General features: G+C 39.8%; 2 protein-coding genes across 4 annotated transcripts; one reads left to right on the plus strand and one right to left on the minus strand.

Moving 5' to 3' along the window:
• Positions 1-129: 129 nt before the first annotated feature.
• si:ch73-181d5.4 (death-inducer obliterator 1) lies at positions 130-17573 on the minus strand. 2 transcript variants are annotated; one of them, XM_042097239.1, is made up of 16 exons: positions 17446-17573; positions 15509-15554; positions 14514-15370; positions 13506-13815; positions 13065-13304; positions 12709-12892; positions 6801-7233; positions 6338-6497; positions 6041-6157; positions 5809-5955; positions 5577-5706; positions 4994-5483; positions 4706-4859; positions 4401-4490; positions 4119-4314; positions 130-3988 (listed from the first exon to the last, which is right to left on the minus strand). In XM_042097239.1, the coding sequence occupies exons 3-16, from the start codon at positions 15353-15355 to the stop codon at positions 741-743; spliced, it is 6741 nt and encodes a 2246-aa protein (XP_041953173.1). In that variant the 5' UTR covers positions 15356-15370; positions 15509-15554; positions 17446-17573; the 3' UTR covers positions 130-740. The 2 variants fall into 2 exon arrangements, with proteins under 2 accessions (XP_041953173.1, XP_041953172.1); XM_042097238.1 differs by having other exon boundaries at positions 5577-5709.
• A 914-nt stretch (positions 17574-18487) lies between these two features.
• On the plus strand, positions 18488-23959 carry sike1 (suppressor of IKBKE 1). 2 transcript variants are annotated; one of them, XM_042097275.1, is made up of 6 exons: positions 18488-18544; positions 18805-18967; positions 21745-21850; positions 22261-22403; positions 22667-22780; positions 22966-23959. In XM_042097275.1, exons 2-6 carry the CDS (start codon positions 18809-18811, stop codon positions 23074-23076), a joined length of 633 nt encoding a protein of 210 aa, XP_041953209.1. In that variant the 5' UTR covers positions 18488-18544; positions 18805-18808; the 3' UTR covers positions 23077-23959. The 2 variants fall into 2 exon arrangements, with proteins under 2 accessions (XP_041953209.1, XP_041953208.1); XM_042097274.1 differs by having other exon boundaries at positions 18520-18967.
• Positions 23960-24717: the final 758 nt, after the last annotated feature.

The raw sequence follows: 24717 nt of genomic DNA on the forward strand, positions 1-24717 counted from the left end.
ATGTACACCATGTAATCAGGCAAATTAATATTAATTGTGTAATTTCAGTCAGAAATAATTGTTTTGTTTTCATCTTCAGGTAAGTGTATGCTGAATAATAAGGGCCTAGATAAGAAGACAGTGAAGAAAGACCATTAATCATTTATTAAATGTTTTATTTTTCAGCAATGAGTTCTCTGATTTCTACAGAGGACACAAAGTAAAGCATAATGTTCAAAGCTAGTAATGTTTTGGCTCCCTATAAAACTATTTTCATGAACCACATGAACTACAGTATATCCAATAGACAAAACACTTTTAAACAAACCAAATTAAACCAGTATGGTTTATAACACTTCCTCATAGAAAGTACAAATAAAACATGTACTTTTTCTTAGTTTGAAAATTGACTATAAAGATGAATAACAGAACAAAAGTAGTCTGCAAATTACACATAAATGGTCAACATAAAAGGTACATTGATTCTGTATGCAACAGTTTAATTTTTAATCTTGCATATTGTTCACTGCACAATAGTTTGGTGCTGCTAAATTCTTTTCACAAATGCATTATTATTGCAACTTGTCTGACACAAAACAGGCATCTTTAAAGAATCAATGTTATAAAATGAGTACACAAGAGGTGAAGAACTCAAGAGGTATCAACTGATATTTAAATGTATGACAAAACAGCATTAACTTCTACAATGCTCTTGTTATATCTTGGCTTCTCCCATGATCTGTCTTTGTAACTCAAGATCTTTATCTATTTCTTTCTCTACCTCTGCTCCCTTTTCTACCAAAGCCTTTAAACCCCCCATCGTTTTGTCCTCTCCTTCCTGTTCTCTCATGACAAGATTGGTTCCTGTCCTCTTGACTACTACTGTGAGAATCTCTTTCGCGGTCCTGGTGCCTGTTTCTTATTCTAGCTCTCTTGGCGTAATCTCGATCTTGTCCACCCTTTAGCCTCCTTGTTTCACCATCACTCTCTCCTGACTCTCCTCCTTTACCCTTATCAACCCCTCTCCCTCTAGAGAGAGACCTTTTCCAGGCTTGCTCCCTAGGCCACAGCCTCCTGTCTCTCTGTCTAGGCAAGCTGCCATCAGACATCCTCCTCTCTTCTGACCGATCTCTGGCGTTTTCATGTGAGTGGTAGGGTGAGGGGTCCTTATTCTCTCTGGGATTTTTTGCATTATCTGATCCAGAAGTCTCTCTGTCAAAACCTGTTCTTCCAGGTGGGTTTTGTGGTGGCCAAGGGTTTTCTAGGCTTTGAGGAGGATGTTGCATTGTGGGATTAAATGGTCCGGTGGGACCCCCTGGAGGGGTCGGTAGCAAAGGGCCAGAGTGTCGTCGAGGCAGTGCATTAGACTGATGATCTGGCTTGTCCGAGCACAAGCTTGGTTGGCCTTTATTCCCTAAAAATGGTCCTGAAGCGGGATCTCTTGGTCTGGGAAACGGGGGGCAGTCTCTTGGGCTGTGGTGATCAAAATGATGAGGACTTTGCTCTTCGAAGGTTTGTTCGTGTTGAGGTGAACCTGATTTTGGAAAACGATGCAAAGGTGCTCTTGGATCTAAAGACATATCTGGGGGACCAGGGAAAGAAGCACTCCTATTCTTGATAATTTCTCTGTTTCTGTAGTTGTCACTAGGGCCTGATCCGCAAAACCCTGGCCCAACCCTTTCTGGAGTATTACGTCGAGGCTGCTGGTCAAATCTGTTTGGAGTAAAATGTGTTCTCTGCTTGTCCCATTCTAAATCTCCGCCCCTATGCATTTCAGGTTGCTCAGTGGGGGCACCACCGAAAGAAAAGTCTCCATGATTTTCTCTGAACATGTGTGGGGGAGCAGGTTTGTCATCATCATGAAAAGAGTGACAATCATTAAAGTCACTGTTATTGTTTGATCTCCATGGAGCATCAACATTCAGCATCCTGGGACCATGGCTGACATTAAACTGCCTGATAGGAGGCCCTGGTGGTCCAGATCCTGGAGGTCTGGGGCCTCTGTTTTCAAACAGTCCTTGAGGGGGTTGTCCAAATGGTCCTCTTGGTCCTGGGTGATACATTGGTGGATGAGGACCATCATACTGGTTTGAGTGAAATGGTCTATCGAAAGTGTGCTGTGTTTGACAATCGGGGTCACTGAACTGTCTTGAAGGGGGTCCTCTTGGTCTTGTATTTTGGCCGGAACCTCGTTCCTTGAACTTATCCTCTGGGGCAGAAAAGCTGGCACCTCTTTGTGCCACGTCTGAAATTGTCCCAAATTCTCTTCGTCCTTCCCATCTCGGTTGCCCTCTACTTGTTTGTTTACTCAATGAAATGTTCGAACCTCTGTGCTCAAACTGTTCTCGGTCATGATGCTTGTCATTTTCACTTTGTTTGATACTGACTGGTGATGGTTGGGAGGGCTTGACTTCATGACTATCACTTGAACGTTGCCTTTTCCTTGGTGACACATCTTTACTATCTCTTGGGGATTTTCGGCGTGATTTACAGCCAGACCTATGTGAATGACGAGGAGCTTCACCAGATTGCGCTCGTGTCTCTGTTTTGAGACTATTTGCTTTTGTATGTGTATCTGTCTTTGTAAACTCTTTAACACCACGTTTGCCACGTTTGCCAACTATTTCATCTACTTTCTCAGTAGATGACATTTTTGTTTTTGTTTTCTCTGTGCTTGTTTTGTTCTCAGTAGATACTGGAGTCCCTTGTTTAGCTGTCTGTATATCAGTCGTTAATGGGTGCTTCTCTGGTTGAATGGCTTCTGACTTTGATGATCCTAAAGGGGTATTTTTGCTACCATGCTCACTCTCCACTGGCTTATTATCTACACACCTAGATTCTCTTTTCTGCCGTGGGTCCCTCCTCTGATTAATAACTGGCCTATCAACAGTATCTATGGTCTGCTTTTCTGCAAGTTGTAACAAATCACAGTTTGACAGATAGGAAGTTCTAGGAGGAGAAAGTAAAGCATCTGAGACAGAAAAGTGAGCCATTGACATCCCTGCTGCTGCTCTTTGCCGAGACAATTCTTCTTCTTGTTCCTCAAGCTGACGTTTTTGCTCCTCAATCTGCTTGTTCAATTCCAGCAGCATTCTCTGCTGTTCAGATACTACTGTGCCACTGGCTCCAACTGAATTTCCAGCAAGGTCAGCTTGCATCTCTTCAAAGAAAGTGCTGTCCTCTGGGTCATAGGCAACATCATCCTCGATTGTGGGCTGCTGTGCTACAGTTTTATTTTCAAATGTTTTGACTGGACTTATGGGGTTATCATAACCCATTGCTGGATCATACTCCTCTGGGTCATAAGGTCGATCATCATCATTATCTATCTTCTTCATCATTGGGATTGTGCTGGTCTGATTTAACATCCCATACTCAACTTCTGGATCATACTCAACTTCTGGCTCATACTCTTCTTCTGGATCATATGGTCTATCATCATCTTTGCTTATCTCAATATTCGCTATTGGTCTGTCTGTGGAAATATGTCCATACTTTTGAACAATCAGATCAACCTCTGCAGTATTTGGGGCTGGGGATTTGATGTCTACTGAGGAGCTTTGTTTAGGTGAGTCCATTGCATTGGCAGAAGGTTCCTCCTTCCTTCCAAACAAAGTTTTAAGAATGGTTTGCAGGGGATTTTTGTCAGCTGATACAGAGGGATCTGAGTTACTTATTGGTTTAGAGCTGGCAGCAGTAGGTGCTTTAATGATGGACAGGACAGTATGGGCTAAATCAGACGGAGATGACACAGAACCTGAGGAGGAGGAGTCTGGAGATCCAGGGGGCGTTGTGCTAATTGGGATCTCCGGATCATAGGGTTGCCAGTCATTCGGTTTCGCACTAGGGATGGCTGATTTTGCAGTAGGAAAACCACCATCAGACGATTCTGAAGCAATCAGTGTTTTAACTCTCGTTTCATTAGCCTCTTCTTTCAAAGCCTCAGGTGGCTTTGGTTTCTGACATACAGCCAGGCCAAGCAGCAGATTTGGACGCTTCTGCTCAAAACCTGTGAAAGACAAAATGAAACAGCAATTTAAAAATGTGCTCGTTACTAAATACAGCTTCTGTCAATTACAGTGAAAACCAATAACAAGGTTAAAAGCCTAAATTGGGAGATGATCAAATTCAGTGTCTACCTGGTCCCTCAAGTGGCAGAAGTAGTGAGGGGACAGATTCATGAGCTCCAAGAGGAATGAGGTAGAAGTCCTTGATATACGTGCAGTGGTTGGAAACCACACCAAAACGCCTGCGACTGTTGAAATACGAAAAAAGAGACACATATGCCACTTCCTCCTCATCCGTCGCTGGTTGGAAACGGATCAAACACAAATCCTGAAATTAAGGGAAGAGAATGTATTACAACAGTGTTCAGAAAGTGTTGATGAAAACAGCTAGAGAGCAAAAATTGGTGCACTTACTTTAGAGGGAGATGCCTTTACTCTCTCCACATACTCCCACACTGTTTGAGGCAATATCCGACCCCCGATGTGAATAGTGTCAGGTATGTCCTAAATGACATGACATTTTGTTGATAATGTATACTTTCTACAGAGACACATACTGACATTAAAATGTAACAACTATATTGTGTAATCTCATTAATCTAAATTGTATTAATCAATTTCAATTTATCCATATCAGTATGTTGAATTTTCTATGTGAGAAAAAGAGAAACCTTCAAATGAACGAAATCAACAAATGAAATAATGAATTGTGGCCTAACCTCATTCAGGTATTTTGAGGATCCTGAAACCAGGTAACCCTTTGTGACAAATTTAGCAACTGTTTGCATGTTCAGAAATCCTTTCCATATAGTCTCCTGCTTTAGTAGAAAATGACGTGTGTCCTTGTCCGGAGGAGGTTGAGAAGACACCGCGCTGATTAAAAATGTAAACAAGGAAGATCACAAACATTGTTTGCAAGTATACAGAGTAAAAGGGACCATAAAGTAAATTGGCAATTATACACTTTTAGATTTTTTTTGTTATGAAGACAGTGTGAGAGCAAACACCTTGTGGGTGTCCGGGAGGTAGAGTACAATCTGACAGATGATCCAGTGGGTTTCATCAGGATAGATTTCGGGACAACAGGTGGCGGTGGAGGAAGTGGTGGTTTGACTGGTTTGGGCGCACTGATTACAGGTGTGGTGGGTGGGGATGGAGCGATCGGTGGTTGGTGTACGCTGGGTTTAACAGCAGGACGGAATCCAGCAGTGCGCGGATCCTGTCTGGTGATGGACACAATGGACACCTCAGGTATAACAATGGGGGTGAAGTCTGACGACTCCTCCCCAGCGTCTGGAATGTCCTCTGGCACAGGGGACGCTGGAGATTCCATAACTGGCGATTTGACACGTGGCACGATGGGTGCTGTCCTTCTCTCTGTGCCACGGCTCATCTTAGGAGGCCTCTCCTTGTGTGATGTCTCCTGCTTCTCCTCTGGTTCAGATTTCTTCAGCCTCTTAGCTCCAGGCTCATCAATATCATCAGCTGATATCTGACCTATACATGGCCAATAAAAAACATGGAAGAGGTGTGTTGTTTGTAAAATCAGCAATATTTAGAGTATTCTTGATTTTTGGGTAATTTTCTTACCTGTGCATATCCTGCACTTCAGATCAAAGAGATGGGTTTTGTGCTCTGATGTTGTATCCTTCAGCATACTGCTGATGAAGTCTGGAACTGACGGCATTTTGGTTGGTTGATTTAGCTTGATTCCAGAATACTGCTGTTAAAAACAAACAGAAAACATACAACACAGTGTTTACAGTGTAACTGGATCAAAAGAGTAGGAATAAGAGAGAAAGAGAGAAAGAGATACACTCACAGAGGGTGTGGAGGGCGGTGGTGAGTCCTCTGACTTGCATGCTGCTACAGAAGACAATTGTGTGGTTTTCTCTGTTACACCACTAGGGGGCGACTCCTCTTTCACATCTTGCTTTATCTGCCTCATCTCAGGACTGCTCTGGTGAGCCTAGCAATAAATGGTGAGAGATCGCAATCAAAGGCAAGGCCATCACTAGCCAAACAAACTTTTTCCTCTAAGGATGGCAATTTACCTCAGGCGGTACACTGACGTTTGGAGATGATGGTTCCCTGGCCTGTAACTCATCTTGACTTAGTCTGGTTAGCTTTGATGGTGAGATTTCTCCTTTGATCACCTGATAGAACAGCACCTGAAAATTAAAATAAATATCAGTGATAATGAAACGCTTTGTCTACACCTAAACAACCATTAGAATTCTACAATATACGTTTTGAAATATTACATTCCCTGTTATGGTCCAGTTACATACATAACACAACACAGTTCACTAGCATAAACAAAATATAAACAAAAGCAGTACTAAACTGACCTTATTTTTGGGATCTTTCAGGTTGAACATGATCAACCTGTACTTGTTCTTGTATTTACCATCAGTTGAAAGGTACATGTTGTATATCGCCTTCTCAATGTTCACGGCCAAATTCCCAACTTCACTTTCTGACAATGCTAAATCATCACTGTCATTTACCCTGATAAAAGTAATATAAAGGAGGTTAAATTGTAACACGATTCTAATGACTGCTGCAATGTTCATTGGGTTTGATTAACAAACCAGGTCATGGAATCAAATGCATTCAGTAACTATGAAGCACTTTCCAAACTTTAAATTACCTTGTCTAGTGTATATGCATATGTAACGGTATGAATGTGTTGGCAACATTTCTTCTCTGATGTTATTGTTTTTTTTATTTCCATGTTAAGGAGTCATAGGAACATTGAAAGATAGGTAGGTGAAGAATAGGGCATCTTATATGTTTTCAGAGTTCTCTTACCTTTTCCAGAGAATCTCAGTGAGGGAGCGGCGGATATTTAGCCTGATCTGGATGTTAGGCTTCAGCTTTTGCTCTGACGGCATTTGGGGGACCTGAGGTCCCTGCTGAGAGCCGGAGGCTGTGACTGGGACAGATGTAGGGGAGGAGGATGTGGAGGGAGGTGACTGTTCAGGTGATTTTTTGGGCAGTAGAGACTTGCTGATGCTATGTGCAGCCGTAGGTTGTTGTCTGGACGTGGTCAAGTCAGAGTCTGAAGCCAACTGTACTGTTGGTTTGGAATTCAGAGGCAGCAGATTGAAATCTGCCTGTATGGTCCGGTTTGCAGGTGGAGATGCGGTGTGTCCTGGTTTGACCGTCACCTCTGAGGGTGATTTGGATCTCCCAAGGTCATCTCTTTCTGTTTTACTGTCTACATTCTGAGCTGTTTTTTTATCTGTTGGAAAACAAAATAAAAGGAAACCTCATGGCACCACAAAACACCAAATTCAGATTTACTGCTTTGTGATATTTAAAAGTAATTAATGCATTCATTAATGAATAAAAAATCAATTGGAAAAAGTTAAATTTTGTATCAGAAGTACCTGTCCAAACATGTTGCTCAACAGAAATATTAAGGCAACACATTATTTTCTGCTCCCATTTTTCATGAGTTGAAATAAACGATTAAGGACTTCTTCCATACACCCAAAAGGCTTATTTCACTTACATTTCCGAAGATCCGTATTAGTAAGCACTTCACCTTTACATTCTGTTCACAGCTAGCAGCCCAGGTGGACATTCCTGCAGTCAGCATGCTAATTACATGCCCCCCACCCCTCAAACGTGTGACATCTGTGGCATTGCATTGTGTCATAAAACTGCACATGACCGGGCCAAGGCACTTCTGTGTAATAATCACATGATTTTTCATCAGCATCTTTTGATGTCACATACGTTGGGTGGATGGATTATGTCAGCCAAGGTGAAGCACTGACAAATACAGATTTGAAGACATTTATGTAAAATACTGAGAAATAAGCCTTTTGTATGCATATGAAAGCTGACATTTTGCTTCAGCTCATGAAAAAATGGGAGAAAATAAGGCTAAAAATGGGGCAGGATTTATTCAATGACAGACGGTTGATGCGGCTTTGTACTCAAGCAGTGACTACCCCGACGGGCTTAGTATTGAACATGGACTTGTATATTTTCTCAAATTGAGTAAACAACTGCATTTAAACCCTGTTACAAGACCGATACTTCCAAAAGTATTCACTAAAAGCTTAAAGGTTGTATCAGCGATGGCGGGGTAACGTCACTTCTGTTGACGTTCAAACAAAACCAAGCGCTAGCTCGCTACTAGACGACCTCTGCCTTCACAGTTAATTTCTTAATTTTAAGGAGCAGCACTCATATTAACAAACGAAATGTGCAGAATTTTTTTTAATTTGTATGATGTGATTTCCTGTATTCTGGTGGATCTTGGGGATGGCCAATACTTTAATTCAATTAGATTCATAGCCTACATCCTGATTTGTTGATATTGAGGCAATGACTGCATGCAAAGGCTTGGGCTTCAGGGCCCCCTGACCCCTTGGGCCTGTGCAGTAATCCATCCCTGCTCTCACTGATCTAACTATGCAGCCCCTATATGAAATCATATGGCCAAATACGCAGTAAAGTGTTGTCACCAGATTTTGCTGATTCAAGAGACGGTAGATAGATGCGTTCAAGAGTGAAAACAAATACTGAAGATTAGACAGTACAAATTATGAATGCACAGAAGTGTATAGTTTGCTGTCACCATTTGATATGCATCTCAGAAAGAGATTTGTGGGTAGGTCTCTGAATATGTTAGTTATGGCTATATAGTGACATTTTGTTGATCCAGTGCCTGTTACCAGACTATAGAAACAGGGAGCAAAGCTATTTAAATCCCAAAGGTATTCAGGTATTCTGGCATGCCACAGTATTTACAAAGATACAATGATTCTTGTCTGTCTACTTTTCACCAACCCTTGGACTTCTCCAAGTGTCATGCGATTTCAAAATAAGAAAATAACCGCCGTGTAGACATCTATGTGGATTAAGCATGTTTGCTTGGTAGTACTTCTGTAAAAACCAATACAAAAATGTGATGACAAGTAAACTATGATATTGCTGACTATCTTCAAAATTAAAAAAAAAAAAAAAAACTAACATAATTCAACAAATGTGTTAAGTTTTACGTGGGGATCACATCTGAATTTGCTGACTATAACATGCAGAGCAAAAAGTTTGATATTTTGTTTCAAATATGAGCTTTTTGGGTCAGAGGCAAAAAAGGCAGCAAAAAGGTAACCTAAAAATGACCTATTTGATATGTGCTTTACCCATTAGTGAACATAAGCCTGGCTGGCAAATGTTATAAATTTCCACATTCCTAAAATTGGTTGTTCCAGCATTGGACACTAGGTGGCAATCACGAATAATAATTCTGTGCGGCCCTTTAATTGTATCTGTGAAGTGGCATTCCCGCAGTTGTGGAGAAGTAATTAAAACAATGAATGTAACACCAGTGCTGGTGCATGTTGGTTTAACAAAACACAAAAAAGTTCCTCAAAGTGAGTGTGTGTACACATACATCTTGTTTGTGTGTGTGGAGGGGGGGGGGGGGGGCATGTGTATGGAATTCTAAGCACAAGCTCTCTCTCTGGCATGAGTTGTTTGGAAACCATCTCATTTTTCTGAAGAAATCACTTTCCAAGGTGTCCTCATGAGACACACTGACATCTGGTGACATTCCACATGTGCAGGCCAGGCTCCACTGACAATGACTGTGTGCATTCCAGGGAAATTCTGTTGTGTGCATAGTCACTCACTTGTTTGATCCTGTGGGGGTTTTGTGGGCACTTCCACTTTATGGTATCAGTCAACCTGATACTTCACACCTACAACTAACCCTAACCCTTTTAAGTCAATTTTGCTTCTCCATTTTCTTTATGGGCATATGTATGTAATTCTTGAGAATATTCCTTTTCTTTTCTTTTCATAAGGGTCCAACAGGTTAGCTCTTTTGTATCAGGCAATGTTCCAGGCCTCGACTGGGTTTCCAAACATGATGTCCATGTAGCGGAAGTCGATCCAACTCCGTGTCAGTGCTAGTCAGTGATTTGTTTTTGAAATAGCCTATTGACAATAGTGGTGTGTGGATTCCTCATTGACAGCAAATTCCTCTCTTCACGGTCAGCTGTTGTCAGGTAAGTGTACCTCCACATGTCAGTCACAATTACTGCTTGCCATGTCTGACACAGATAAGGGTTTGTCTTTTTCTGCTTTGCTGTTCATCCATACAAAAACAGATTGATTTACCCCCCACAAAAACTTTTTTTTGTTGTGAAATGTGTGATCACAACTGCTACGTGCTCTTGTGAAACTACCTACATTTTACAACTTTTTTGCAGTTATTTCCCCTCAAAATTCTATTTATATCAAATCATGAGGATATTTTGTGTAGATCCACAATGCAACTGGGGGAAGAGAATCAACTTTGAGGCAAACTGCATGAAGTCCAGTAGTCCAGTGTGGGAAAACTGAGGTTTCAGTGCAAAACAAACTTGAAAGATGATCAGATGCGGACCAAAGTTGTGTTACAGCCGAGACACACATGGGACAGTGTGGTATTGAATTACACACCATTCCATAGTGTACAGACAAAATTGTGTGCAAGGAAAACTAGGGAAAGAAATACTGATAGCTGCAGACTTGATGCCAGTTACCTTAAAAACCTAACCAGGGATGCATACAGGTAAAAGGTAAAAAAGGTGAGAATAGGGGAGTCGTAGCACAGGGGTAGAATCTCTACCACGATCAGTACGCACAGGGACCCAGGTTTGAGCCCGAGGTCATTTACCAAACTCATTCCCCAACCCTCTCATTTCCTGACATTTCTACACTATCTTTTCAGATAAAGGCTAAAAATGGGGCTGGCTTTATAGGACAGGACAGTTGGCACCACTTAGGTATACAGTATGAGCATAATGTGCAATTTCAGTTTCAGAGTGTCCAGACCTTATCAATTGAGAATCGGTTTGGTGTAAGCCAGGATTGGGGTCAGACCCAATCAGAGGTAGTGTTGGGAGTCTACTTCTTAGTTTTCTGCACCCAGGACCCCCAAAACAAACAAACAAACAAAACACACACACCTCATCAGATGTGACCTATTTTGATATCTAAAGTCGAGTCTTAGATTCTGGTGATGGGTATGCCGATGTATTGACTGTGCTCAATATTGAGCATTATAGCACTGAGCTGCTACATTGTCCGAAGTGCCAAAACATCATTAGTAAAAGGTTCCTAAAGTTTCAAGACCACATTTCTTTTACATTTCTACTCTATGGTATCTAATGAGGCAGTGGTATATCACTATATGACACACAGCTGATGTATAAAATACTAGACAGATGATAGTGGTGGACTAATTTCAAAAGTGTTACATCACATAGAAATTATTCTACCATGAGCTTCTAAATGTCAGCATTTCAAAAGGATTCCAGATTCTGACATTTTCCTGACTTCTGTCTGAACAGTACTGTCAGTTGAAGAAATCATGCAAGGGCTGATGCACAAGAGGGTGTACATGTGTCAAAATAAAAGACGAGCTGACGGCAAAGAACTTTATCACCTAAGGCACCACAGGTTGAGCTTTCTTCAGTGTGGAATAGCCAGACTTAAAGTACTGTTTTTACAGACATTTGTTTTGGAATGACTTACCACTTTGCATTTTCCATGTTAGTTAGTGAGACTTTGACATTGAACCCAGAATTTTTGCATGTGCTAGTTACATTGTCAGAGTTCAATGTTATTTTGGAACTGCGCTAAGTAGTTGCATTTTTGTAATTTTATCTACTAATATTTTATTATTAATTTCATATTGTCATATGAATTGACTATGCACTTATGGGATACAGTCATGTCGATTACATGGCACAATACAGTATATCTGTGAGAGCAAGTCAACAAACCAATCATATAATTATTGATGGCATTCATTGCAACTTTTGATGTTGCAGTTTTGACAGAATCCAGTAAAATTCTGTCAGAAGACACTTAAGTCTAAATTTGTCCCATTAGGATATCATCCCATTAACGTGTAATGCACAAAATAACTGGTTGACAGAGATGGCTGTCACTTTGGAAGTGTGAGTGTGAAGATAGCTAGCCTATGCAGAACTGATATTGTAGGGGTTTTGCCAGCTCCTATATTGCCAGTTGTTGAACTAACTCTTAATCACTTATTGGCATGAATTCTGAAAGATAAACTTGTAACTCTTAACTCCTATTGTTCACAATTTGTATCACATTTGCAAGCAAACAAACCTTATAAATATATATATATGAGGCAAATGTGTCCTTTTACCAAAAGTTCAAAGCCATGATAATGTGCCATATTTGATCATGCACATTCATATTAGTAAAAAATCTGCATGACAGAAATAAAAGATGCCCTCAATCCACTGCTTCAAACAGAGGATAGATGACCTTTTCATATTCAAAATGTACATAATTTTATTGCCACAAAGCCAAAGCTGGTGGTTTGTGTATCTGAGTACTTGACAAGACAGTCCGTTATCAAGCTTTAATAAATACTTACCTGAGGAGTTAAAATGTATAATAGGTAGCCTGCCAGAGGAGTACTTACCTGTTTTTGTCTTCGGTTATATGCAGTGTGTTGTTATGGGTGGATGCGTATTTTCATATATGACCTTACTTGCCAGAGATGTGAAGGCCATTTACCTTTGTTGTAAATTCTAAGTGCTGTGTGTCTACTTAATGAATTTGTTATATGAAATCAAACAAATGTAGTTAAGAGCTGTCAAATAAAATGTAAGTGATTCGGACAGAAAGCATCTGTAAGTGTGTGGTTTGGGAACCATTTGGCGATACGTACTGGACTTGTAAAAAACTGACGAGTCTATGGCAGAAGCCTGCTGTGCCCTCACTGCCTCAGTTTGGGTGCTGGGCAGCACAGCAGCCTCTTTCTCCTTAACTGCACCATGATCCTCCACCTCTCTTTGCTGTCCTCCAGATGACCTCTTCCTGGCCACCTTCCCGAGAAGAGGCTTCATCTGCGCCTGGAGGCAAGCATGGACAGTCATCAACACAAAAGCCACAACGTGTGGTCCATTTCATGTCATAACTGAAAGAGTGGTTCAGAAAAGCAACTACCTACAAGCTAATCATATTCCTAAAATTAACAAACAAGATGTAACCCCAGTCACCCTAAACAACAGGACTATAGATTACCTTCAGTGCTGAGAGAATGGTTGGTTTACTGAGTGCTTTTGGTGTGGGGTGAGCCTGTGGTGGTAGAGGCTCCAGCTTGGGTGTTTTTTGCTCAGAAAGAGACTTCATGGTTACCGCAGCATGTCGGAGGATGCATTCATGGCCGCAGTACACAGAGTCAGGTAGAGCACTCTTAATGCAGCCTGGCCCAATGCATTTTGGGAGAACCTGTTCCTCCTCCACAACAGCACTCGTCACTCCCTGTTAGGAAACTTATCTAGTTATTATCTAACCCATGGAAAAAACATTCATTCAAAAATGATTTCCAACCACTGTTTTTAAGAACATAACATGATACTGAGGAAAGACATAACAATTTTGTTTCCCCTTTTCACTACCCACATTTACCTCTAGCAGTTGACATTTGTAAAAGAAACACCAAGAGAATAGTAACAGTTTTACCGGATGGAATAATTTAATTTTCTTCTTCGTTCCTTCGCTGCTAGCTTTTCTAATTTTTCCTTTGATGCCTTTATCTTCACTGGGTCTATCTTCACAAGCAGATGACATGAGACTCTCAGAGGAAGAACTCATCCCAGTAGCAGAGAGGGCAGTCTGCACTGTCTGGACAGGTACAGGACTTGCGCAGGGGCTACAGTTTGGGCAGATGTAGTCCTCCCTGTTCATCTCCATGAGCCGCCCACGCTTCTCCGAGATGCCGACACAGTCACCATGAAACCACTCTTCACAGCGATCACAGCAGATCATAAACCTAAACGCACACCATGAGTTCATGAATGAGGCAAAAGGATCACAGTGGATACAGAGACTAAACATTTAAGAGTGTTACTTTGCAAACTGTTATAGAAAAACCTGATAAACTGATTCAAACACTTGACAAGGCGAGAAATACTGAAGATTTGTAGCTTTATTGCAATCCAGGACTGAAAATTGGTTCATGAAGCAACAACCCTGACTTGTTGCGTCACTGCCTATATACAGTAGATCCCATATGTAAACTTTACGAGTTCTTGTGAAATTATTTTAGAATTTGGATTGTCCACCCATGTCTTACTCCAATCTAGAGCCTATAACCAAAATAGGTAATACTTAGGCCTCCTTTCTATTTTCCTGAACTCTGACCCAAGGTTAAAGGCCTTCTAAAACAGGCCCTGATTTGTGCTTACCCTTCAACTATTTTGGTTTTCTAACTGTCACCCTTACTGAGTGACAACAACAGGTTGTGGCTTCATAGCCTCTCTCCCCAGTCCATCTTTTCTTCATAGTGTAATGATAAAGGCACTACAAAACACTTGCTATTGTTAGTACCATATATTAGTTGAGCTAGAGTTTGTTCTTTTTTTCCATCCCATGATCATAATGGTAGGCAGACAATTTTATTGGAAGTGAGTGACATTCTTGATAACCAACACAGAAGATCATTGGTTCAAAAGTTAGGTACATACATACCTTTTGTTATGTTTCTGTCGACAGATGCAATACACAGCATCTGGGTCAGTGTCCTCACTCTCACATTCTTCTGGTGATCCTTGTCCCTCCGTTTCATTCTCCTTCCTCTCTCCCTCCTCATCCTCAGTGTCTGGAAACTTGGAAGCAGATTTGTGCACACCTCTGGCTGGTTTCTGGCTCCTTTTGACCAGCATACCATCTTCGTTGTTTGCACAGACGGGGTGTAACGATCCAGCACTGACCAAAGACCTTGCTGACGGCTTACCTGTTTGTCTAATGGCTACTTCCTCCTCCTCTGTTGACGTCTCAATCTGTATAACCTCTATCATTTTTGCACCATTTGCTTTGGATTTTGCTTCTGCTTCTGCCTTAGCAGCAGTCTTTTTGTCCTCCAGCAGCTTGCGTCTTTTAAGCCTCTCTGCGTACTCATGCAGACTTATCTCCTCACTGTCTGTTGTACCCTCACTCAAAGGGTGGTTCTCAGTAGGCACGGTCTTTACAGCCCCAGCTTCACACATTTCTGATGCATGTAAGCCTGCAACCTCACTGTTTGCCTCAGTAGTGGTCTCAGCGCTGACAGACGCGAGAAAGGCATTAGGGGAACTCTTCCTGCTCCCCCTGCCCCGCTTACTCGTCGGTGTTGGGGTGGTCTCAGTGGCTTGCTTGGCCCGGCCCCTGCCCCTGCCCCTTGGCTGGCGAGCACCACGGCGACAGGGCACTGGTTTGGAGTCTTCCATAAGGTCTCCAACCTCTTCCAGGAACTCCCGACGGGCGATAGTGGTGCGCCGAAAACCCCAGGTCTTAGTACGTTCTGTACTCGGCCCGTCCTGACCGTCCTCCATGTTCAAGTCTGAAAGCTATAGACAAAGAAAGAAATCCACATATTCTAGGCTGCCACAAAGTTACAGTAAATTCCTTTACAACAACACATCAGGTGAATGCATGTTTGTGCGTACTGTATGTATGAAAGAGGTTTTGAGCAATTATATGCATACCTTTCACACAGCGGTCATTAGAATTGTAAGAACTAGCAAGTTCTTTCTGAGGGAAGAGAACAAGGAGATAATAAATTCTGATAATGCCGTGCAACTGTGATTAAATAAGTGACATTTACAACTTCTTTGCACACAAAGTTAAAACATGGTAACAACACAACAATGTTTACAAAATGTAATTCCCTTTAGCCTAGACCAAAATAAAATTGCAGCAAAAATAAATATTTGCAGCAAAAGGCTCTATCTGCAAACATAATGCAATACAGGAGATAATGCACTTCAAAGATTTATCCCGGTGGTGTGGATTTGTTAATAGTGTTCTAAGTGATACTGGGTAACGTCACTTCTGTTGACTTTCAAACAAAACAGAGAGCTAGCTCGCTACTTCCTTCCCCCTCCCTCCCTCGCTGCTCCCGTGCAATTGAAACTGTCCTAAACACGCATCTCGTGATTTGCTGGAACAGTTTGTTATGTTTTTATGGACTAGGTTTGCTCAGGTTGTTTTTGTTTCCGTTTTTGGAGCCTGGGCTGTCCACAGAGATCGCTTTTTTTACAGTATATTCAGGGCACATACTGCTAGCGTTTGGTTAGGTGATGTTTGCAGTAAGTGACATAAAATATGTTAGCCTAAAAAGCGTGTGGCATCGCTTAGAGCACCTTTAAGCAAAGTTTGTGTTATTTTTAGAGATTATTTGAATTCTATAATTTCATATTAATAAGAGGCATTAGATGAAACAGCAGAAATGCATTCTTGACCAAATGATCAGACCCAATCAGTCTTACACAATTTCTCCCATGGCACACACAGGCTATGCTCTTCACAAACACCACCAAGCAATAATTAATGCAACATGCATGCAGAACAACCCTAGCAATATAAAGTGTCATTTAACTGCCTTACTACTTGATTCTGATACTTGTAACCTACACACTAAAACAATAATGAAAGCAAAAATAAAGCTTGAATGCTAGATCTCTCTCTCACTCTCCCATTTCAGACTGTCAACAGGAAAGCCTACACAATTGAAATTACCCACGGCCATCTACTAATCCATAAGCTCAGAGGAATTTAGCTATTATTCAAGACTATGACATTTGTTGATTTATTCATACCTAGCCTGATTTGATCAAGATCATGGTTTGCTTCATTTCTATAACACGGTCAAAGATATACGTAAATACTCAAGCTCATGTTTTAATGCAATCAAACTTCGTATTATGAACTTGAATGTCATGTGCATGCATGCAAGAGGTGGGCAAAAATGTAAAAGAACTTACAGGGCAAATCGATTCAAAGTTTACATCCTTTATATTTTATTTATCACCTGTTGTTTTATTAACAGAACATTAATCTGGTTTTCGCCTCTTATGCGAGGCCTATTTCTGTATCTGCATCTGTAGACTCTGGCATTTCGACCCGCTTTTGGAACCAACGTCATGAATTATTCTTAAAGTGTTAATTAAACGAGGCAGACAGTAGCCAAAGCGTATCGACAACAGAAACTACTGATCTGCACTTGCATGTTCAGGATGGTATCCGATTTAGCTGGCTAACATAGCCTGAACAACACATAGCATCTAGCAGAGACCAGTGAGTTAGCTTCCCCAAACAGCTAACAGCTAATCAGACATTATGTGCACGTTAAGCTGTTTAGATACTTAAATGTATGACTGTGCTGTGGGAGTGTAAAATATAACAATTAAACAACGAAATCGACAACATTTTAAAGTATGAAAAATTAGTATGACCTCGGATTATAACATTAGTGCCATTACCCGTCTAGCTAACTTAGCCTGAATTAGCTAAGAACAAGTGGGGCAGTCCACACCAAACACTTCAGTTTCGTGGTCAGATACAAAGCATTGCACTCACGTGCTCCACGTGGGGAAAAGTGTGTGTTTGCTTGTTTGTTGTTATATATTTGAAGTCGACTTACTTTTATTCTTTGAAACGTTTCTCTACTGCATGCGGATAGTTAAGTTACTTTATCATCAGCCTTCCATGTTGTTTTGTCCAATAGGTGGGCGTGGTTACAGAAAACTGCGCGGGAGCGACACGGAAGGCGTGGAGGAACTCCTGAAGGCAGGCTGCCCTGGCAAAATCTCAATCTTTTTCCAGTGGGTTGAATTTTGATTGCACTGAATCTGGCCATTGACTTACATACAATTGCCAAAGCTAAAACAAAGCCCATAAATAAAATGGTCTTTCATGGTGACCCATTGACAAACTGCTGGTGATATTGTTAGGTCTACAATATAATTAGATTAAATTAGATTAGATTCAACTTTATTGCCATTATGCAGAGTTCAAGTAATGGCCTCCTTACACCAAACAACTTTGACAAGCTTGGGGAAAGATTCTTGAAAGATTGGAGTCTTTTGAGTAAAGCTTGAATATGGGGCATTAGTTAAAAGACTAGGCTACAATCTTTCAAGAATCTTTCCCAAATCTTGTCAAAGTTTTTTTGGTGTAAGGTGCCATTAGCCAACGAAATGCAGTTTGCGTCTAACCAGAAGTGCAAGAAAGCAGAAAAGTACAATGTGATATACAAATTACAAAGTATAGACAGGTGGTGCATAGGCAGGACAAGAAATATAGTGCAGTGTAGACAGTAATATGTAGTTGGTTTACAGAAGGTGGTTTAGAGTAATATAAATTAGATATAAATATGTGCAGTGTATTAGCAGTTACTTTATAAAATAATAATAAATATGGCTATGTGATATGAACAGTGTATGAACAACATGAACAACATGTACAGATATGTGCAATGTAGTAGCAGTAACAATATAATAATAGATATGCAGTGTATTAGTAGAATATATTATGAGGAAAAAACAGAATAAATATGGATATTCAGTATGAACCATCATAGCTGCTAAGATAAAGTGCCTCTTTGCATTTTAATGGATGTATATTTTTGCATTCCTAGGCATCGAGTTTATAAAGCCGTCTCTGTTGAATGGACCATGTCAAGAGCAAGTCGGAAGTTGCGTTAACAGAATGCGCCTTGACGTCAAAATAAAGTAGCGGAGGCAAGTCAGCTTGGACAGCTCTCTTCAAATAAACAATCCTTAAAACAAGTTTGCATGTAAAATATGTAATCTTGGGAAAGCAGCTCTTCGAGTTGTTTCAGATAACAGTTATCGTTACATATCGAATATTTGTTATTTAGGCAGGCTAACTTACTGACAAAGTTGTTATGCTGTCATTGTTAACTATGCTAATGTTGTTTAGCTAACATCCGTTTAGTTTATAGTTAAATAATTACACCAGAGGGTTTCTTTGTTATTAGAGAAATGGCCTGCACATTAGAAAAGGTACTTGGTGATGCTCGTACCCTACTGGAGCGGCTGAAAGATCATGACACAGCGGCGGAGAGTTTAATCGAGCAGTCGGGAGCACTTAGCCAAAGGGTCCATAGCATGAAGGAAGTCAGTAACACACTCCCAGATAAGGTAAACGCTTCCTTCTCACAGTCATTTTTACAACGGGTCTGGGGTTTTCTGTAACTAATTCTGTAACTAAAACAGTATTCAAAGCATGAGCTACGATTCTGAATGAGCCGCAATTGCTTCTGTGAGGCTAAAACAGTTTCACTGCGCAAAGTTTGTATTTTCTCACAGACATGTTCTTGTACACCAACCGGTGGGGGTTGACAGTAAAAGATGGGGGTAGCCTATTCCTTGAAATCCCATAAGTCCCATAGAGTAGGCTACAACAGTTTTCATAGCGTTAGCATTTCTAGAGTGCTTTATCGGGTAAATATATGTATGTATGTATGTATTTATTTATTTATTTATGTATTTATTAGAGCTGTCAATTAATTAAAAAAATAATCTAATTAATTACATACTCTGTGATTAATTAATCGCATATATATTTTTTGCTGTGAAAGTATTTTAAATATTTAAATTCAAACGAATCATTGAATAATCAGCAATAGTGAGATTAAAGTTCAAAAACTCTTTTATTATTATTTTCACTGTTCAAATAATTGCCATAATAATCTATGATATGACCTAATATGCTGAGGAAATAAATTCAAAAGTGCTTCGGGAAGAAGTTTTTTTTCACATACAAGGCATTTCAGGCCACAGATATAACCTAGGGGACACAATGAACATAAATTAACACTCCCCTCAAAAGTCAAAACTTATTTCTTTGCATTGATGTGCGACTATAGAGTTGATGAACTCCGGTAATATGCAAATTCCTTGCTGCAGACATTACAGAGGACTTTATTTTCAACACTTTATTTTTTATGAACACCATCAGGCCGTTTTTAAAAAGTAAATGTTCCAATCAATGATCCAGGCAGCACATTTTCTTCTCTCTCCTTCATTTTACAGTCTAATTTTTACAGACTAGAACGGCTCGGGGTCAAAGGTCATACAGAATCGATTAATCTGCACTCATTTTTTTAATCAGTTATTTTTTCTCAAATTAATTAATCAAAATTAATCAGTTATTTTGACAGCCCTAGTATTTATTTATTTATTTATTTAGTCTGCATCAAATTAAATGTGCAGAATATAATTTATACAGGTGCAAATAATATTAAATAACAATAGGCTACATTAATACTTCAAATATGTTTTGGTAAAAATATATATAAATACAAATATATATCAAAATATATGTAAAACAATAATATATGTCAAAATTCCCAAAATTGTCATTCAGTTGTGCCACTTTGATTGTATGGTGACCCTTCATCATACCTAGAGATTGGCATGGTTTTATTTCAGTTAGCCTATTAGCTGGTTTGATTTGCATTGTGAGATGCTGTTATGGAAAGTACCCCATGCCAATCGTGAGATAAGGTGAAGGGTATGTGATGTGGGGCTATTTTAATTTCAAAGGCCAAGGTAACTTTATCAGGATGCGTAGTATCCTGGATCCATGAAATAACTGGCCTTTAAAAATAAAAAATCTGCCTGCCTCTATGGGAATTTAACATAGGGGTATACTTATGAGCACCTGTATTTTAAGGAAGAACGTTCATTTATTTGGGATACATTATTTATTCACAAAGAATTTGTGTCCTTAAAGGTTGGATTTTCCTCATTGTTTTAATAAAGGCATTAAGATCAATTTCCCAAGGATGATTTTTTATTAGATGGATAGATAGATAGATAGATAGATAGATAGATATTGTATTGATCCCCAAGGGGAAATTCAAGGGTCTCAGTAGCATACAGACATCACACACAACATGCACTTACAGCAGAAATGGTAAACATAAGTATAAGTATAAACATATAACTAAACTCCACTGTACAATAAAGACAGTAGAAGATCAGAAAACTAACACTATATAAATTAAATTTAAAAAGTCCAATGTGCTTGAGGGTGATCAAGCATAAGACGCTTGTAGTGACAGGGTCGGGACTGGTAAGGTGGTCAAGGGAGTGAGTGTCATGGTGAAGGTGCAAAAAGTAGTCCAACCATAGTCTTTTAGTTATGTGTGCATGGCAAGGTGCTCAAGAGAGTAAGTGTCATGGTGAAGGTGCAAAAAGTAGTCCAACATTAGTCCAACAGTGCAAGAATAAGGTCTAGAGACCAGCATAAATAAATAATATGGACAAAAATCCTCTTTTTAGTCAACTTTAGCATGTGTATGCTAAAGATGTAAACTTCTGGTTTCAACTGTATATTTCTACAAGAAGAGTCTCAACTCCCTATGTCACATTTTCAAGAGAGACCAATTCTCAACTAAATACTCATCCTCATAGCATGCTATTTATGAAATTATTCCTAATTTATGACACAAAGGTTACGTTACACTCATGTCAAACATTATATATCAATGTCAGTTGCATTAATATGTGTTTAAGCTGTTAGAAAAAATGCTAGGGTGCCTTGTAAATCCTGATTTTTTTCAGCAATCAGGAATTTGTTTTTACACCTCTTCTGTCTTTCAATCAGGAATGGTATTAATGAAGTAATGGCATAGTTGTATTATTTATTTGGTATAGTTGTATTATTTTAATGGCATAGATGTATTCTTTTTTGACGCTTGAAAACCAGTTTTCGTATCTGGTGAAGGTAAACAAAGCAGCGCTAGCTTGCCATTTTCACACCACTCTTGCTTACAAAGACAGTGTGTAATCTACTTCTATTGATAGTAGGTTGCAAATGACACTGGTGTCAGTCATGGGTATTTTGGTTGCAACTGGCTATCAGATGATAATGCACGAGTACAGAACTGGTGGTCTTGGTCTTGTTTCAGTACATAGAGGAGACTTCCGAGTTGCAGGAGTTGTCAAGATACAAGCCACACGTACTTCTTGCTCAGGAAAACACTCAAATCAAAGAGCTGCAGCAGGAGAATAGAGGTACGATGTGATTCTTGCATCCTGCTTACGTCTTTTTTGTGGTAGAATGTTCTGGTTATTTCTGAACTGTGCTTGTTGTGTGCTGCTGTTTTTCTACGAATTCTCTCATTAACCAGCATGTTCCTGTACTAACCAGTAGCCTTGTGTAGGGCTGCCTAATTATGGCAAAAATCATTGTCATGATTATTTTGTTCAATATTGAGATCACGATTATCAGTGATTTTGAAACTATCATTCATTTTCAAAATTGATTAAAATGAATTTGGTTAATCGATTAATTTGATTGATTGTACAGCCATAGCCTTGTGTGAAAGCTGGGAAATCTTCATGGGTGTTTTCTTTCCTGTACCTGGTTTCCTGGTTATTCTTTACAGCAACTTTTTTTTTGCTTTTCTCTCTATTTCCAACAGAGCTTTGGCTTTCTTTGGAGGAACACCAGTATGCACTGGAACTTATCATGGGTCGATATCGCAAACAAATGCTTCAACTGATGATGGGGAAGAAAAAACTTGATCCAAAACCTGTGTTAAGTCTTCATGAGGACCATGCTAAGGTCCGTCTGTGCTCCTTCCATCTTGTTTAACCAATTCAGTTCAACCATGTCATAACCGCACCTGTGTATTAACCACAGTGCCTAATAGCCCAATGAATTAGAATCAGATTAAATCATAATGAAGAATAAAGAAAAGAAACACATTCCCATGTATAGCCCACCCCTGTGTATTAACCTCATAGCTGACAAAATTTTGCAAAATCAGGGTGGGAAATTACGGTACTTCGATCAGTTCAATCATGTAATTATAATTTTAACTTCAGGAGGTGCAAGGCCAGCTGGAGCGGATATGCGAGATGGGCCAAGTAATGAGAAAAGCTGTCCATGTGGATGACCAGCACTACTGCTCTGTGCAAGAAAGACTCGCACAGCTCGAGGTAAAACATTTGTCTAGTAGTATTCTCAAAGTAAATCAAAAATCAAATATACATGTATTAAGTTGCTTGTGGTAAATGCAAAGTCATGGAGGCACCTATGTGCCCAAATGGCTAAGCCAAGTGCTAACTCATTGCAGGAGCCATAATGTAACAGTTTCCCTTTTATGATTTCTTTTGTCTACCAGATTGAGAATAAGGAACTAAGAGACCTCCTTTCAATCAGTAAGAGTTCTGTCAAACCACAGAGAGAAGTAGAGGATCAGCCAGAGCCTGGGGCCAGTCCCTCTGCCCAGTAGAGGTCATACACAGGTCATTTCTGTGGAGGCAGAATTCCAAACTGCCTAAGACACCTGCTTAGAATAGAATTCCGGGTTGAAATTCATCCACCACAGATCTGAAATGTATTGTGTTTGGATGTTTGTTTCTAACGCCTTAGTGCTGTTTCATTTGGATTTGAGGTACTGGTACATGTCTGACTTTTTTGTTTCTCAGGTAATTAAATCTCATTCTTGATGGTCAAACCACTGACCTTTGGCCAATGTTGATACAAATGCATTGTTATTTGTCTGGGTGTTTTGTACTCTGTTTTGACTTTAGTTATCCCCATACTGGTGTACTGTTAGTACCTACAGTACTTCTTCTTGAACCTAAGATTACTTTACACAAACATTCACTTGTAGCCTGAAGTTGCTTTGACAGATGATTTACGAGACTGCCACTCAACATCAAATTTAAAACAAAAAACGCCACTGAATCAGTGTGCATTTATAGATGTAATATACTTGTAAGTACAGAGCCACCTGGCCAAAAGATTGATGATTGTAGACATGTAGACAAAAAAATGTTTCTCAGTACTTTGAATCAAGCATATTAATGTGTCGTGTAAAGCCTACAGTTTTTTACATCGGTGTAATATCCAGGATAGTTGTGTGTGTGTGTACTGTTTTTTAATAGACAAATGGATGAAAGTGATGTATGTCTCATCTCAGGAATGCTGATATCATTCACAACATTAACTGCTAGTGTGGTGTTATGAATAATTGTAGTTAATGTGCAATTAAAGTGCATTATTCATAGTAAGCAGGACAGAATATTGAAGGTGAAAGCAAAAAAAAAACACAAACCTTTACACGTGTGTTGTACATTATGATGCAAATAAACTTATTGATTGACATAACAGATTATGTTTCTTAAATGTGACCGGTTCCTGTAGTCACAATCTGACAAGCAAAGTGATCTCCATCTCTTTGAAGCTGAGAGTAAGATACAATACAGATAGATCACTGGATGTTCCTGAACCAAAGGTAATCTCCCCGACAGATGACACAATAACAAAAGGGATTTGAGAGTCTGGTTTTTGGCCTCATTTTAAATGGAAATGGATTGACCTGTGAGGTGCTCACACCACTGCAATAAGGCTGTTTTTGTTATAATGTGTAAGGTAGGTTGGTTTGCATGTTAGTAGCCAATGATAAAACAGATAATTTGATAGAAAAGAAAAAACAATTCTCTGCCAAGTCTCCTCCCCTCTCCCTCCCTTATGTTTTAAAATGGACATTCTGCGAGTAACCAGTTCCAAATATTTGGCCAACTGTTTTGTTCATATTGGGGGAAGAAGATTAATCTCTGCTTTTCTGTGGAGTAAAGTTATTGAGCTTATTGACAAGCATTGTATTTCACTTCATTAATTTTTGTGCAGGCAATGGAATCTGCATACTTACACATGTATAACCTCCAGGCTGTTGATGCCAACCCACATTTGTTGAGGTGAAATGAGAGTGAGGTAAAAAAAATAATATGATCTACTGTAAAAAAACAACTAATTTTTACTATCAGGCACTGCAGTACCATCTAGTGTTGAGAAACAGGTGTAGGGCTGTGTGACGACATACCTGGTCAAGACTTCTGTAGCTTGACCTGCTAATGAGAATGAATCA

The sequence above is a fragment of the Alosa sapidissima genome, chromosome 7 (genome assembly GCF_018492685.1).
Source record: "Alosa sapidissima isolate fAloSap1 chromosome 7, fAloSap1.pri, whole genome shotgun sequence".
Taxonomy (NCBI): domain Eukaryota; kingdom Metazoa; phylum Chordata; class Actinopteri; order Clupeiformes; family Clupeidae; genus Alosa; species Alosa sapidissima.